Consider the following 17,104-nt stretch of genomic DNA (forward strand, 5'->3'; position numbering starts at 1 on the left):
ACAACAACACTCACACATTCCTGATTAGACCTCCAACTAGGGGCGGTCAGGTAGCCTAGTGGTTAACATGTTAGCTCGTCACACCGAAGACCCGGGGCCGATTCCCGACATGGGTACAATGTGTGAAGCCAAGTACTGGTGTCTTCTGCCGTGATATTGCTGGAATACTGCTAAAGCATCGCAAAACAACACTCACTCACTCCAACTACTGTTGTTCGAGACACATGAGTTAATCAGTAACAACAGCAATATTCCTTTCAAAAGCCCTTTGACGTCATTACTGGTGAAGCCGATGACTTCTGTAGTATGATACATTAGCACAGGAAAAACGAGAGCGAGAGCAAAACAAGACATTGGAGTAATTGTCGTCGTATACACAGAACAATGGCAAAACACTGGAGTAGCTGTCGTCATATGCACAGAACAATTGCAAAACACTGGAGTAGCTGTCGTCATATGCACAGAACAATTGCAAAACATTGGAGTAGCTGTCGTCATATACATATAATAATGGCAAAACACTGGAGTAGCTGTCGTCATATGCACAGAACAATTGCAAATCATTGGAGTAGCTGTCGTCATATACACTGAACAATGGCAAACCATTGGAGTAGCTGTCGTCATATACACAGAACATTGGCAAATCATTGGAGTAGCTGTCGTCATATACACAGAACATAACAAAACACTGGAGTAGCTATCGTCATATGCACAGAACAATTGCAAATAATTGGAGTAGCTGTCGTCATATACACTGAATAATGGAGGAGCAGCTCTCTGGACTCCACGCTGGTGAGGTCACCAGACGTAAGTGGGCATACTATTGACTGTCAATTCTGATATAGGTTTAATACTACCATGGTTAAGATTAACGTGTTTGACATAAATTCATACACGACCTCTAGTCGTCTAAGGCGCCGCGATTCGCTGTGCAGAGTTGCGTCCCTTGGACACGCCAGAAACCTGTGATTGTGGGTGCGAATCCCGGTTCGCCCCAATTATGTGTCTAGGTTTGTCAGCACCATACCCTTGATCGTGGGTTTCACCGAAGTGGTAAATGGCTGAGACCTGCATCATTTCGGGCTTTCCTCCCACATTAAGCTGACACGCCGTGATATAACTGGAATACTGTTAAAAGCGGCGTTAAACCCAACTCACTCACTCACTCACTGAAACTGTGCAGTTTGATTAATTAGAATTATACTTAAAGTTACGACACTGGCAATAGAGGTTCATCTTCGTACACAAGCCATAGGCTAGACTTTGTATAGATATAATTACATGACAATTGAGTACAGCTAACACATCTGACAAAGTCTAGATTTTTTTTCAAGATATTAATCGTTGAAAAACTTTTCAAATTTGGTTTAATTCTTCCAAGAAGTGGGCATCACACCTAGTGAGAAATGGGCGGGTTGCGTTAACTCTGACCACAGCCTTGGAATCTGGTGACGGGGACTAGCCGCAAGTCTATGTAACCAAAATCTCGCGATTACACTTGCTTCACGCTTACCGACACTTCTCAGTGGCTCCCCGCACACAACACATAGCAGCCTTCCCTTACTTACAGACCGCTATGCGGGAAACGTGGACCCAGTTTCGTGTTGGAAGGAAAACAACTTTTTCAACAGCCTGGTCAACTTACGTGTTAGACTACAGCAGTACACTGACAGTGTGTTAAAACGTCAGGGAGGTAACTCTTATAGAGAAGAATGATTCAAGGTTACATAAAACATGCACACTCACAAAAATACGCGCAGATATGTTGCAAACATTATCATGTGCCAAGAAAACAGTTTTTATACCATTCCATTCTGAACACACTTTAAACATACATCATGTATGCCACTATGATTATGTTAACCTAATACCTATTGTGTCCACTGAGGTGAAATTGGGTTTAACGTCGCGTCCAAGATTATTGCACTTATATAGCGACGTGTATGCGCGTGTGTCTGTGTGGCTATGTGGCAGCTTGTACTAGTCCGGAATGATGCCGATTTATAGTGCTAGCTCACTGAGATACCATGCTGCAGTTTAACATGAATACCCCACTCAGACACAGTATACTGACTCCGAGCCGACCAGTCCTTGTTTAAGCCTCTTAATGCCGAGCGCCAGACAGGGTAACAACAAGTACCATCTTTTAACGTCTTTTGGTATGACGCTGTCGGGGATCGAACCTCGGACCGTCTGCTCTCTGGAGGCGGTGAAAACAATAGCACATGTTTCAGGAAGTCATTGTTGTGAAAACGTATCGCTAGTTTTGCTTTGAATTTCTGTTTTTTTCTGTTTTACTCTTTTACTTATTATTACCTAAATATTTAAACTCATGCCATGTTCTCATATCCTGATTCTGAATTTACGATTCGGTTTACCTTCTGGGATACGTATGTGCGCTTTCTGACGGCATAGGTACTTACATTGCATCAGTAGGTATGTATCTACAAAATATCTTTGCATCAGTAGGTATGTATCTACAAAATATCTTTGCGCCGTGTTGATCCTCTGGCTAAGAGTTACATGTTGCGACTTTTGCGCGACTTTAGACATCGTCTTCGGGGAGCATTGTATACGATATGCAGTTATCAGGTGCTAAAAAGGCCCCCAAAAGTAAATTTGTATTTATGAATAGGAAATGGCGATTCCTAAACTGTTATCTTCATGTAATTTTCATAATCGACACCAGAATGTAAGAGAAACAAAAAACAACACAGTCGAACATAATTCTCTGATTTTCAACACATTTGTCACTATTCTTCGTCTTATAATTATATACTGATAAGATTCAATGCAAAGTTATGTTGTGAATTTGCGTTTTCTTCTTGATGTTTTGGAAGTCTGTCTTTTGGTGTTGTGTGTATTCCGTTGTGTCTTGTGTTGTGTCATCGGCGTGTGTGTGTGACCACATGTACCTGGCGCAGAAATCTAGGAGTTTGCCATCTGTGATGGGTGTTCTCTGTGCTGTGTGCTGTGTTTTGTGTTGTCTGATGTGTTCTGTGTTGTGTGCTGTGTGATGTGCTGTGTGATGTGCTGTGTTATGTGATATGTGTTGTGTTCTGTGTGCTGTGTTCTGTTATGTGTGCTGTGTTCCTGGCTGTGAGATGTGTTCTGTGTTGTGTGCTGTGTTGAGTGCTGTGTGATGTGCTGTGTGATGTGATATGTGTTGTGTTCTGTGTGCTGTGTTGTGTTCTGTGTGATGTGTTCTTGGCTGTGTGATGTGTACTGTGATGTGTTCTCTGCTGTGTTAAATGTACTGTGCTGCTTTCTGTGTGATGTGTGCTGCGTTCTGTATTCTGTTCTGTGTCCTGTTCTGTGTTCTGTGTCATTGTTCTGTGCTGTGTTATGTGTTCTGTGCTGTGTTCTGTGTTCTGTGCTGTGTGCTGTGTCTTGGCCGTGTGATGTGAGCTGTGATGTATTCTGTGATGTGTTCTCTGCTGTGTTATGTGTGATGTGTGCTGCGTTCTGAGCTGTGTGCTGTTCTGTGTTCTGTGTTCAGTGTTCTGTGCTGTGTTCTCTGTTCTGTGCTGCGCGATGTGTTCTGAGTTATGTGCTGTTCTGTGATCAGTATCATGTGCTGTGTTTTGTGCTGTGTGTCATGTTCTGGGCTGTGTTCTGTGTTCCATACTGTGTTCTGTGCTCTGTGCTGTGTGCTGTGTTCCGTGCTGTGTGTCCTATGTTGTTTTCTGTGTTCTGTGTGTTGTATCATGTGCTGTTTGCTGTGTAAAGTTATCTGCGTGCTCTGTGCTGTGTTCTGTGCTGTGTTCTGTCAAATGTTTATTTATATGCAGCAAGAAGCAATGCACGCCATGCGTATGCACCGTTCATGCATGTATATCATTTGACAACCAATTACAGTGGGGGAGGGGGGGGGGGGGGGGGGGGGGGGGATATAGGTTTACGTCTATAACGATAGTTATCCCTCTAATGTCTGCAGGAGACAATAATTTTTTTTTCTACATAAACGACGGTATGCTCACCAGCTACATACTTTTGATGAAAAAGACTTGCTATAGAAGCCACGTGACACTGTAATTTGTGATAGCGTGGAGCGCGCGAGGGTGCACGCGTCTTTTATAAGTCCTACAGTGTAGCATGAAATAAGACACAAGTAGAAATCCACTGCCCTTGTGGTCACTCTGTTTAATCTGTGCATCCATTTAACGGTCATGATGATTCCATGCATTTTGGTCAACATTGGAGTTGAAGTTAGCATTGTGATCTGGAATCGGAAAAGGATTGGGTCGCCTAGAGCGATTTCCTACATGGGAACAATGTGTGCAGCATTTTTTCTCGAGTCTCCGATGTGATTTTACTGGAAACTCACTCACTCACTCTCTCACACACTCACTCACTCACTCACTCACTCACTCACTCACCCACTCACTCACACACTCAGTTTACACAGTGCCGATTATGGCTCCCGTTTTACATGAGACAGAGCTACGACACGAAAAGTGGAAAGGTCGGATTACAATCTCAGTGATCTGATATGTCATATGATTGTCTGAACGCAGTCGTACACGTTCGTACCAAAGTCCTACGGATCGGGAAAGGTCCAGAGAGGTCGGCCAAGAACTCCCGACAGTATGGTGCGTCCCGTAACATTTGGGAAACTCAACCCATTTTGTCTAGTCGGATTGCGATCGTGACTCTGTCGTGACAGATTTTGCTCTATCGGAACAAAATCGTAACAATCCTGTGTTGGCTGGACAGTGTCCTTTGGATCGGGATGCTCTCGTGGTGAACAGGCATGATTTGGAGAAATTGTTCATTGCCGTTTCTTGTCGATTGAATCCTGATTGCGTCCAGATCTTGACGAATACGAACCGTCTTTGTCGGTTCACTGTCTTGTCACTGTCTGATCGCATTCGGGAGAATGGGGACGCTGTCGGGTCAGATTCGGACGCTTCCTGGACAATATCTGATTGTTGTCGTGATTAAATAAATGTACTTTACAAATTTGTGAACTTACCGCCACGAATCACAGGATCTAGATTAGGTTTTTGACAAATTTTAATCGGGAATAGTCCTATCAAGGACAGCCGTAACAATCCTGAATGTGTGACTAAGTCCTTAGCTTATACAAATAAACTTGCAGATTGCAACGCCATTGAAAAATAACAACAACAGTAACAACGTGATTACTCTTTTCTAGCACAACAGCTACAGCATACACACAATAATGATGCGATAGAATGTCATATGGTAATCAAGAGTTCACTAAACATCAATAATTTGTGAATGTAATCTTCATTACATTTCATACGAAATGCACAAAGGTGGAAATACGAACCATATCGTGTTATGATAACATATTCCATTTTCGGAGGAGATTTTACATTACATTGTATATACATTCATAAATAGTTATCATTAATTATCTTGAACAAACAAACATGTTACAGGTACATGTACATTAGACAAACGATATTTACTATTTCAGCAAAGCAATTATAACGCCATTATCCCTGTTTCAAAGTAAAGAAAAGCAAATCGAACTTTACAGTGTACTCAGTCCATGACTGTTTAACCTGTCAACTTTAGTTGTCATCAAGTTAAATTGATGTTTGTAGAGGTTGTATTATTTCTCTACCGCGTGTATCACTGGCAGAAACTGGGGCCGAGTTACCACCTGTGAAACCGACGTTGACACAATTTGTTTACATTATGGCGTCGACTCACATTTAGATGTTGTTGACACTTTTAAAATCTCCATTTGCGACAAAATGTGAAATGGTTTTGAAAACTCATTTACATGGTCACGAATTTGGATCCTTAACTCAAAACTTTTGGTAATTTCACATAAAACAACATCAACAGTATTTTTTGTCAAAACGGGCGTGCATGTATACGACAATTGTCTGCACAATAATCTGCACAGAGTTTTTGATTCAAGCGCCCGCCAAATCGCAAAGACACACATTCGATGAAATATGCTATACTTGAAAATAACTTCTCTTGCGGAGTAAACGTTAGTAGTCTTACGCCAATAACTCTACGGGAGGGAAAAGTAAATCTTTATGAGTAGTCTAATCAGATTTATTTTTCAGATTGGTTCCCTGACACTTAAACAGTTTCATGTATGTGACAAGGGTGCATAACAAAATTCGCCGTCAAACGCTTGAAGTTTAAACTAGACAGAAAAAGGTCGGACTCTCTTTACTAATCTCACAATATTTCGCCATCCGTGGCACTGTATAAAATGTCGGTCACACTATGTTAACGCTATAATGACGGTTATGATTTTGATTTTACGCACACAGTGTTTAATATCTGCACAGATGAAAAGGATCATTTCCATCTACGGTCCCGTGGCACCAAGTGAGTTAAACGCGTTACAGGACATGTCAACTTACGGGGAAAGAGTGAGTGAGTATGGTTCTATGCCGTTTATTATGTGCAGTATTCCAGGGTAGCACGTCGTAGGACATCAGAAATACGTTCAACGCTTTCTTCTCATGTGAGGTATCGAAGTTACATGCATGCCTTGGGCGAGACGAGCAAACGTTTTGACCACTTGGCTGGCCCCTCGCTGTAATGACGACCGCGCGAATCAGACTCGAAATGTCCTTTTTGGAAAAAAACCAACACCTCTTAGAATCTATACCGGGAGTGCACGCGTTGTAAGCCTCCTTGTTATTTATTCGAATATAAATAACAATATTAAAACGTGTTTATGCCCATTGGCTTAAATTAAATGGTAGAATGGATTGATCTCCCAAACCGGGAGATCTTCAAGAATTGTTGTAGCACGCTCCTATATGGCACATTTGACCAAATATTGCACCACAATTGTTAGAGGTTTCCATGTATACACGACACATTGGGCCCTTAATACAGATGATATTCTAGATTCTCAGTAGGACTGTTTTATCGCATGTGACAAACACTCATAATTGCGCTATTGGGTTGTTGTTACTTTTTCGACAGATGGCTAATTCACTCGTTGAAAAAAGAAAACAATTTCTTTGGTTAAAGTGTTGATCTCTCATTTCACTTGTGAGTATTGTTTCATTTCACATGTGACAGTCATTCTTCCTTTCATGCTTTGATCATCTGTGGTTCCTAAGCCCTGCCCTTAAATTTAGATATTGTGCTTCTCAGCTTAAATCTGCTAATTGTGATACGATAGCATGCAAGTAGCAGCCCTGTTGTTGACTACATGAGCACCCATATACACAAATGAGATACGATAGCATGCAAGAGGCAGCCCTGTTGTTGACAACATGAGCACCCATCTACACAACTGAGATACGATATCATGCATGAGGCAGCCCTGTTGTTGACAACATGAGCACCCATCTACACAACTGAGATACAATAGCATGCATGAGGCAGCCCTGTTGTTGACAACATGAGCACCAATCTACACAACTGAGATACGATAGCATGCAAGAAGCATCCACGACGGGTCTTTACACCAGCTTGTTAATTGTATGAAGGATTTAGGAGTGGGCTTTCTGCCTGCTGGGTTTCCCCACCTACCTTCTGTGTAGTCACTGGGAGACGTTGAGCCATCTCGCGTCGTTTCGCAGCACACGAGGCTGAAACACAGACTATGCTGTTCAGAAAACTATATAAACCACACAATCATTACACATAAAAGTTATGGCCGTTCGACAAATGTTATGCATCTAAATATTTTCAAAAATTAAAACAATTGTAAATATGTTTTTTGTAGTATAAATATCATGTGATTGAGTGATTGGCAAATCAATGAAGCAACTATCGCTTATTGCTTATGGGGCTTGCTATGCTAACCATCAACAGTCGGCACACCTCAAAGTCTGTACAGATATCGCTTATGGAGCTTGCTATGCTAACTATCAATAATCGGCGCACCTCAAAGTCTGTACAGATATCGCTTATGGAGCTTGCTATGCTAACTATCAACAATCGGCACACCTCAAAGTCTGTACAGATATCGCTTATGGAGCTTGTTGTGCTAACCATCAACAGTCGGCGCCCCTCAAAGTCTGTACAGATATCACTTATGGAGCTTGCTATGCTAACTATCAATAATCGGCGCACCTCAAAGTCTGTACAGTTATCGCTTATGGAGGTTGCTATGCTAACTATCAACAGTCGGCGCATCTCAGAGTCTGTACAGATGTCGCTTATGGAGCTTGCTATGCTAACCATCAACAGTCGGCGCCCCTCAAAGTCTGTACAGATATCGCTTATGGAGGTTGCTATGCTAACTATCAACAATCGGCGCATCTCAGAGTCTGTACAGATATCGCTTATGGAGGTTGCTATGCTAACTATCAACAATCGGCGCATCTCAGAGTCTGTTCAGATATCGCTTATGGAGCTTGCTATGCTAACCATCAACAGTCGGCGCACCTCAAAGTCTGTACAGATATCGCTTATGGAGGTTGCTATGCTAACCATCAACAGTCGGCGCCCCTCAAAGTCTGTACAGATATCACTTATGGAGCTTGCTATGCCAACTATCAATAATCGGCGCACCTCAAAGTCTGTACAGATATCGCTTATGGCGGTTGCTATGCTAACTATCAACAATCGGCGCATCTCAGAGTCTGTACAGATATCGCTTATGGAGCTTGCTATGCTAACCATCAACAGTCGGCGCATCTCAGAGTCTGTACAGATATCGCTTATGGAGCTTGCTATGCTAACTATCAATAGTCGGCGCATCTCAGAGTCTGTACAGATATCGCTTATGGAGCTTGCTATGCTAACCATCAACAGTCGGCGCCCCTCAAAGTCTGTACAGATATCGCTTATGGAGCTTGTTATGCTAACCATCAACAGTCGGCGCATCTCAAAGTCTCTACAGATATCGCTTATGGAGCTTGCTATGCTAACCATCAACAGTCGGCGCATCTCAAAGTCTGTACAGATATCGCTTATGGAGCTTGCTATGCTAACTATCAACAATCGGCGCACCTCACGTTTGTACATTCACGATTCACGTGGAAAGGGAGAACTAACAATCTTGGAATGGTGACTCAAAATACCAAACATATCAACATGATGAGTGACAAGTTCATCAGTTCTTTCTAATTAACCTACATAGACATAAAATATATTTGGACAAATTTCTTATATCTTTTAACCTATTAGGTGATACAGTTCTGCAGTGTTTAAAAATATTTGACCACGTGTAGTATTGTTTGGAATATACGGAGTTCTTATGTTAGAGAAGAGAATCGCATCTGAAAAGAAAGTGAATCACTGACTTGACAAAGTCGTTCTTCTCTTGGTATATTCTGCCATCGGCCAGTCTCAACGGGCAAGTTATGATTTGAAGTATTAGGGAGTAACAGATAATTTACTTACTTTTAGTGTTTATAGTATATACCCTTTGGACTCGACTCCATACTTTCCCTCGACTTTTGTATAAACGGATCCTTAAGTGTCTTTTCGACAGTTGAAACTAGCAAAATGGTATTGCGTATGTACGGTTTATGTAACACTTCAGTGAGTCCAACATAGTTTAGTATGTAATGTAGCGATACAAATAATGTGATATTGTATGCATGCAATTTTGGCAACTCAGTTTGTGTCAGTAGGTTATCATACTTTTAAACAGTTTAATATAAATTAGCCAAGTTCTCAACATACCATAGAATTTCGCGTTTAATTTCTTAATCGGGCTGCAAGTTTCAACAATTTTAAGGGTATTTTTTCTATAACTTCTAATTTTCAAAACCCCATTCATCTGAACAATATAAACATTTCGGAACAGCCATTATATCAAAAGCAATTAGAAGACAATCGTGTGGTAGGTTTATATTTCTGGCACTTTTTAAAAAACAGGTCATCACTTTCGCTGCGTTTTCAATCAGAGCTTTATTTCTCACAACAATTTATTTTTCAATGGAATATTATTCCTCGGTTGGTACGGGTATCTTCTTTTTTTCTAGGGGTCCTTTACTTATAAAAAATATTACTTTTGATGATTTAGCTTGTTCACCTAAAAGAATTTAAACCTTGGTTTTAGATACACACACTCCAAAAAAAGAAAGGCACAGGTAGTATTTAGTTCATTGAATCTGACTACACAAAAAATATGGCATATACATATGATATATGTTCATTCGAAAATATTGGTGGCCTGATATTCGATAAACGGTGTGTCAAAACAAAGCCATTGTCGATTTGCAATATTTTAAACAGCATTGTTTTCACACTTTTTCAACAATGTCATGGAGGAAAACAATAAAGCAAAATGCATTTGCATGCGATGGCATTCGTAACTCGTGGTAGTGGCTATCAAAAGGCAAGCAAAATAATTTGTCATTCAATTGTCACCAGAGGGGGGGGGGGGGGGGGGGGGGGGGGGGGGGCACCATTCGTCGCCTTTGTGACCGATTCACACAGTTCAATTCCTTTGCAGACCATCCGACTGATATCCAACACCACAAGGTCTGACTTGGTTGTGGTTCAGGGAATTTTGAAAGCAAATCGCTACATGAATCAAATTCTTCAACCTCACCTTCTTCTAATCATTGGCCACCAGAGGGAGCTGTTTCAGCAGAACAACGCTCCACCGCACACATCTTGTGTCACTTCCTACATAATGCCAACATCAACAGCCTGGCCTGGCTCCAGATCTGAACCCAATCGAACACCTCTGGGATGAACTCGATTGACGTGTACGTCAACGTCAGAACACGCCTCAGACTCTCTCACAACTAGCCAACACATTGTTTTTTAATGATGACCTATTTGGAAAATGTAAACATAAATGGATTACATATATATATAACGAACTTTTGATGAACTTGGACTTAGCTACATTTGGTTTTCACAAACTTTCAAAAAATCCCTCATACCTAAAACATCTACTCCATAAAACAATAAATGACATTAACCTGCAGTGTTGGACCAGTGCACGGGATAAGTCTTCAAAAGGCACAATGGATAGTATCAACAAAAATGATTGCCTAAATTTTGAATATTATTTAAACGTACTGCAGGAAAACGCTTGGCGAGTCTTACTTAAGTTTAGAACTTGTGGTCATAATCTACCTATTGAAACTGGGAGATAGAGAAAAATACCTTTAACCGAGAGGAAATGACAGCTTTGCACATTATCTGACATAGATGATGAATTTCATTATTAGTATATTTGTCCATCTTCAGAAAACGAAAGAAAACACTTTTTACACAGATTCTACTACATTTAACCCAATATGAATAAAATGAATTTACTTTTCAATAATTCACGACTAGAAACATTGAGGAAACTGTCAAAATTCTGTAAAATCATCATGTCATTGTTTAAACCTATCAAGTAACTCTCCCTCTTTTTGAATTGCACATATATTGCTGCCATAGTAAATCTGTATTAATATGAATGCATGCTCGGCCAAGATGTTTTTGTATGTATTCTATATCTATATGTATACGTATTATGTTGTTGAAATTATGTTGTACTTCTGATGCCGCTGATAGCGGCCTGAGCGTTAACAAAGCTCAGTTCAGTTCAGTTTAGTTACAAGCAGAATGGCGCAGTATTCCACATGACAGAATTCGTACACTTATCCAGGAGTGCCGAGGAGATGCAGAGCTGTGATTACTGCCCGGAGCGGTCACACGAGATACTGAGTTCAGCGTAACCTTGTGGCCTTATTTGATATGACAATGAACAGTTTTCGATGCCTTTGTACAGCGACAACATGTGACTATCAAACTCCAAAATTTAATATCTGTATCTATGATATTAAATTAAATATATCGACTTTATTAGGTACATTGAATTTCCTAAAAATCTACTTGTACTTTTCTTTGTTTGAAGAGTGTATGTTAATGGAAATTAATCAGGCAACACCTATTTCATAGACCTATAATTCTGTGAATTAAGAGAACAGAATGTTACTGATTAATCCTTGTGACATATAGCATCTTGCTGTATAGCAGGACTTTTTTGGAGATATGTACTGCACGTGCAACCAAAACATTTTTTAAATCAAGTTTGGAATCATGACATGTCACACTCTCTCCTTTCAGTTTGTATTGCGTGTTCAGTACCCTAATTGTCTTGGCACGTCGTAAATTGTCAGAGGCTACAAGGTGTAAAATTATTGGCATGCATTATTGCTGGTAAGTAATACACCCACCATTGACATTTGAGCATTAATATAACAGTCTGAATAAACACATACACGAAATGGATACGTACAGTGTTTTCCCCGAGTCTCCGGAGGCGGCCATTTTAATCTTAATTTAGAACACGACACTGGTGCCACCTAAAAAAATACTGTACCGTATTTGTGCTAAAAGTGATGAAAATACATTGCTCTGCTTCAGTTCCACAAGCATGCTCAGTTTACCGCTAATAGTATACGAATTACTTTATCTGGGATTTCCAAATGTGATTGGCTGTGTTGACGGCACACAGATTAAAATCCAAATGCCAAAGGTCAACGAGGCTGACTTTGTCAACAGAAAGGGATTTCATTCTCTGAATGTTCAGGCAATTGAGATAAAAAATGTATTTTTGTAAATTGAATATTTTCCATAAACATTGAAGTCAAACATCTCCTGTAAACATATGTATGAATGATACTAGAGTACAAGTCAGATTATGACATTTATGATTAACTGAATATAAAACAAGGTGCATGTCCACAATGAAAAATAATATATTGATACACAAATAAATACAGAGCTGTCAAATGTATGGGTCTGTAATTCTTAGCATCCGCAATATTAATTAGACAATACCCAAATAGTATGTTTTAGTTAATTTGATACAAAATCCGCACCTGTAAATTGGTGTATATACATGTACTGCCTGTGATTTCATTAAAAGAACTTGTTTTTGCTTCAGGCTGTTGAAACACATAATAAATGTTGAAAGATGTTTTAAAACTGACAAATAAGATGATTTTTTCATAATCCCACCAATCATTCATGTCATCAAACATTGTTCGTAATCCAGATTGTAAATTACTTTTATGTGGATGGTTTGGTGAACATAGCGGGGAATAAAGCAGCAGGGCCATCACCATAAATCAATCTGTGAGTCTGGAAGCTTCTGACTCCTGTGACGGAACAGACGACGGAGCTTTGCATAATAGATGACCGCAAAATATCGTTTCGTCGACCATAAGAACAGTATATATCTTTGCAAGGGTAGGACGTGGATACAAATTTTGCAAGCCAAGATAACTCAAACCTTCGATCTATCAATTTGCAGTATCTTTAGGATGCTTGAAATGTGCTTCTGCTGTCGGGTCCGCTGACATCCGTCCAGCTTTCCAAGCAGAATACCCTCCCTCCTCCAACACAAGCATCTCTTCTTCCTTCGTCCAATTTACCTTACGTTTTTTGTCATCCATGTTTGCAAGCTACCGCAGACAACATGCCACACGCGACACGCTACACGCGCCAGTTCACACTCAGGCGCAGTGGTGAATCAGCAAAACTAATTTGCATATCACATGATCGGACTTTTCTCTTGTTTGTAAACAAACGCGCTTTTTCATAAATCGTTATAAAACGGACTTATGCAAGTATTTGGGGGCGCTTTACATATTGTTTTGCATAAGTATATATATATGGTACTACAACTGCGACAGTGAGTTGCATGACAATATATATTTATCTATCAAAGTGACTGTATCACAGCTCTCCGTTGGACTTCGATGACAGCACGTGGAGCCGTACAACCAATGTAAACAAAGAAAATACTACGCCAAAACAAGTAGATTTTCACATATTAGCATACTTTCTCAATGAACCATAACCATTCTTTGACATTTGGATCTAAAAAAGGTGTAGACTTGTCAAACATGAAACGGATGAAAAGCATATGCAACATCTTGAATGGGCTGTGAAAGATGTGACGAATCGTCTCATGGCACTGGCCTGTGGAAGAGGTGGCCTCAGACCACAATTAATTTCCTTCTTTGCTATCTGCAGTGACATGACAGCCCACCATAAGTATTATCAGTCGTAGGCTGTTCTCCTGTTGCATGCTGTTGCATGTTTCGGCCAGCATCCACCAGCTTGCTCTTGCAGTAACAACTGTCAACAATGTTCCAGGGAGCTGTGGTCTGAGGCCAGGGACCATGCTGGCTGGCTCCCGGCCGCATGGAACTCTGGGTAGGAGAGTGGCGACAGCTGGGTTTAAAAACAACCCGAATTTCCCATCTCCCTTCTCTTAAGAGTTCCGATGATTACCGTCGTGCGGTTAACGTACGCGTGTCCCTATGACGCCGGTTTAGACTTAGACTTAGCTACGAATTTGCTGAGACCGTCTCAAGATCCAGTCTTTAACTGAATCTTAGCTAAGCAAAATCTTAAAAACTTAAGACAAAATTCGTGCTTAGCAAAAAACTTTCGTGATCTCGGGGCCAGTTCTCCAGACAGTCTCAAGTGCTTTTGTGCAGTCTGCAAAAGGCACAGAAGATTTTTTTCTTTTGACCAATGATTGACAAAAACGTTATCTGTAGTTGAAAACTTCCTGTGTAGACATGCCCTGTAAACCCTATGTCCACATGCCCAGTAAACCCTATGTTGCCATGCCCTCTAAGCCCTATGTCCACACGCCCAGTTAACCCTATGTTGCCATGCCCTCTAAGCCCCATGTCCACACGCCCAGTAAACTCTATGTTGGCATGCCCTCGAAGCCATATGTCCACATGCCCAGTAAACTCTATGTTGACATGCCAAGTAAACCCTATGTTGACATGCCCTCTAAGCCCTATGCCCACACGCGCAGTAAACCCTATGTTGACATGCCAAGTAAACCATCTGTTGACATGCCAAGTAAACCCTATGTTGACATGCCCTCTAAGCCCTATGTTGTCATGCCAAGTAAACCCAATGTTAACATGCCAAATAAAGCCTATGTTGACATACCAAGTGTAGCCTATGTGGACATGCCCAGTAAACCCTTTGTTGACCTGCTCTTTAAACCCAACGTAAACATGCCCTGTTAGCCTTATGTTGCCATGCTGTGTAAGCCCTATGTTGCCATGCTGTGTAAGCCCTATGTTGCCATGCTGTGTAAGCCTTATGTTGCCATGCTGTGTAAGCCCTATGTTGCCATGCTGTGTAAGCCCTATGTTGCCATGCTGTGTAAGCCTTATGTTGCCATGCCCTGTAAGACCTATGTTGCCATGCCCTGTTAGCCTTATGTTGCCATGCTGTGTAAGCCTTATGTTGCCATGCTGTGTAAGCCTTATGTTGCCATGCTGTGTAAGCCCTATGTTGCCATGCTGTGTAATCCCTATGTTGCCATGCTGTGTAAGCCTTATGTTGCCATGCTGTGTAAGCCCTATGTTGCCATGCTGTGTAAGCCTTATGTTGCCATGCTGTGTAAGCCTTATGTTGCCATGCTGTGTAATCCCTATGTTGCCATGATGTGTACGCCCTATGTTGCCATACTGTGTAAGCCCTATGTTACCATGCTGTGTAAGCCCTATGTTGCAATGCTGTGTAAGCCCTATGTTGCCATGCTGTGTAAGCCTTATGTTGCCATGCTGTATAAGCCCTATGTTGCTATGCTATGTAAGCCTTATGTTGCCATGCTGTGTGAGCCTTATGTTGCCATGCCCTGTTATCCTTATGTTGCCATGCTGTGTAAGTACTATGTTGACATGCTGTGTAAGCCTTATGTTGCCATGCTATGTAAGCCTTATGTTGCCATGCGGTGTAAGCCCTATGTTGCCATGCTGTGTAAGCCCTATGTTGCCATGCTGTGTAAGCCCTATGTTGCCATGCTGTGTAAGCCCTATGTTGCTATGCTGTGTAAGCCCTATGTTTTGCGATGCTGTGTAAGCCCTATGTTGCCATGCTGTGTAAGCCCTATGTTGCTATGCTGTGTAAGCCCTTTGTTGCCATGCTGTGTAAGCCCTATGTTGCTATGCTGTGTAAGCCCTATGTTGCTATGCTGTGTAAGCCTTATGTTGCCATGCTGTGTAAGCCCTATATTGCCATGCTGTGTAAGCCCTATGTTGCCATGCCCTGTAAGACCTATGTTGCCATGCTGTGTAAGCCATATGTTGCCATGCTGTGTAAGCCATATGTTGCCATGCTGTGTAAGCCCTATGTTGCCATGCTGTGTAAGCCCTATGTTGACACACTAAACCCATGTCGAAATGCTCTGCATGCTGTATGTTGTCATTTTAAATGCTAAATATAACTTTGAAATAAGCTTAATTTACTGTCTTCCCATTACAACACAGAAGGTTTAGACACATTTCTAAAGGCAGAGGAAGGCATTGCCTTTGTATGTATTCAATACATTGTTTGAAATTCCAGGCATACATTTATGTTCTATTCCAAGGGAATAATAGATATCAAACAGCTTTAGCATGGAATGTTAACAGAGTCGATTGTTAATTAACCGTTTCCATAATCAAAAGAAATATCGGGTAAAAGTCTCACCTGCAGCACCAGGAAACGGAGAAGGCGATTGTCAATGACACCTGCGAGAATGAAGATGTAGCCAGCGACGTTTCAATAACGTCGCTCTCTTTTATATCTTCTCTCACTACACAGCTGGTATTCAGTGTCATCATGTCCTCTGTAAGACCAGTGATTCTTTTACTTTGAAGCATGTAAATCCTCAATCGTCTTATTTAGTAAAATGTTCAAACTCAGAATGTCAGTACCTAACTTAGCTGCATTTCCTACTTCTGTCTCTACTCTCATCACACAGCTTGTATTCGGTGTCATCAAATCCTCCCTAAGAGTGAGTGAGTATGGTTTTATGCCGCTTTTAGCAATATTCCAGCAATATCACAGCGGGGGATACCAGAAATGGCCTTCACACATTGTATCCATGTCGGGAATCAAACTGGGGTCTTTGGCGTGACGAGCAAAAAGCTTTAGCCACTAGGCTACCCGACCGCCCCCTTCCTTTAGAGCAGCATTATCTTTGCATCACGAAGAACAGCAGCCGTCTCATTCAGCTGCAGTTGTAAACTATGGATGTCTTTGGTCTGCTGGCAACGTAATTTTCAAGACTCGCTTTGCAAGTGTCTCCTTCCCTTTCAACATGTCTGAACTGTCATGCCACTGAGCGAAGTTGTGTCTTTGTGTTATGAATACCAGCTTTCATGCTGTTAACTACATCTAGAACATGTCCGCTGATACTATTCCCAAAATAGTCTTC

The 17,104-nt window shown here is 41.2% G+C and overlaps 1 protein-coding gene across 1 annotated transcript in view; it reads right to left on the bottom strand.

Moving 5' to 3' along the window:
- Positions 1–17,104, bottom strand: part of LOC124120338 (serine/threonine-protein phosphatase 6 regulatory ankyrin repeat subunit C-like) — a 38,405-nt gene extending 21,301 nt beyond the window's left edge. The window contains exons 1-2 of the mRNA XM_046483140.2: positions 16,375–17,104; positions 7,489–7,547 (exon numbers count right to left, since the gene is read on the bottom strand). Of these exons, the coding sequence (XP_046339096.2) occupies positions 7,489–7,547; positions 16,375–16,547 (232 nt within the window). The 5' untranslated portion in view covers positions 16,548–17,104. The remainder of the gene's footprint in view (positions 1–7,488; positions 7,548–16,374) is intronic.

The sequence above is a fragment of the Haliotis rufescens genome, unplaced genomic scaffold (genome assembly GCF_023055435.1).
Source record: "Haliotis rufescens isolate VD_foot unplaced genomic scaffold, xgHalRufe1.0.p SCAF_24, whole genome shotgun sequence".
Taxonomy (NCBI): Eukaryota; Metazoa; Mollusca; class Gastropoda; order Lepetellida; family Haliotidae; genus Haliotis; species Haliotis rufescens.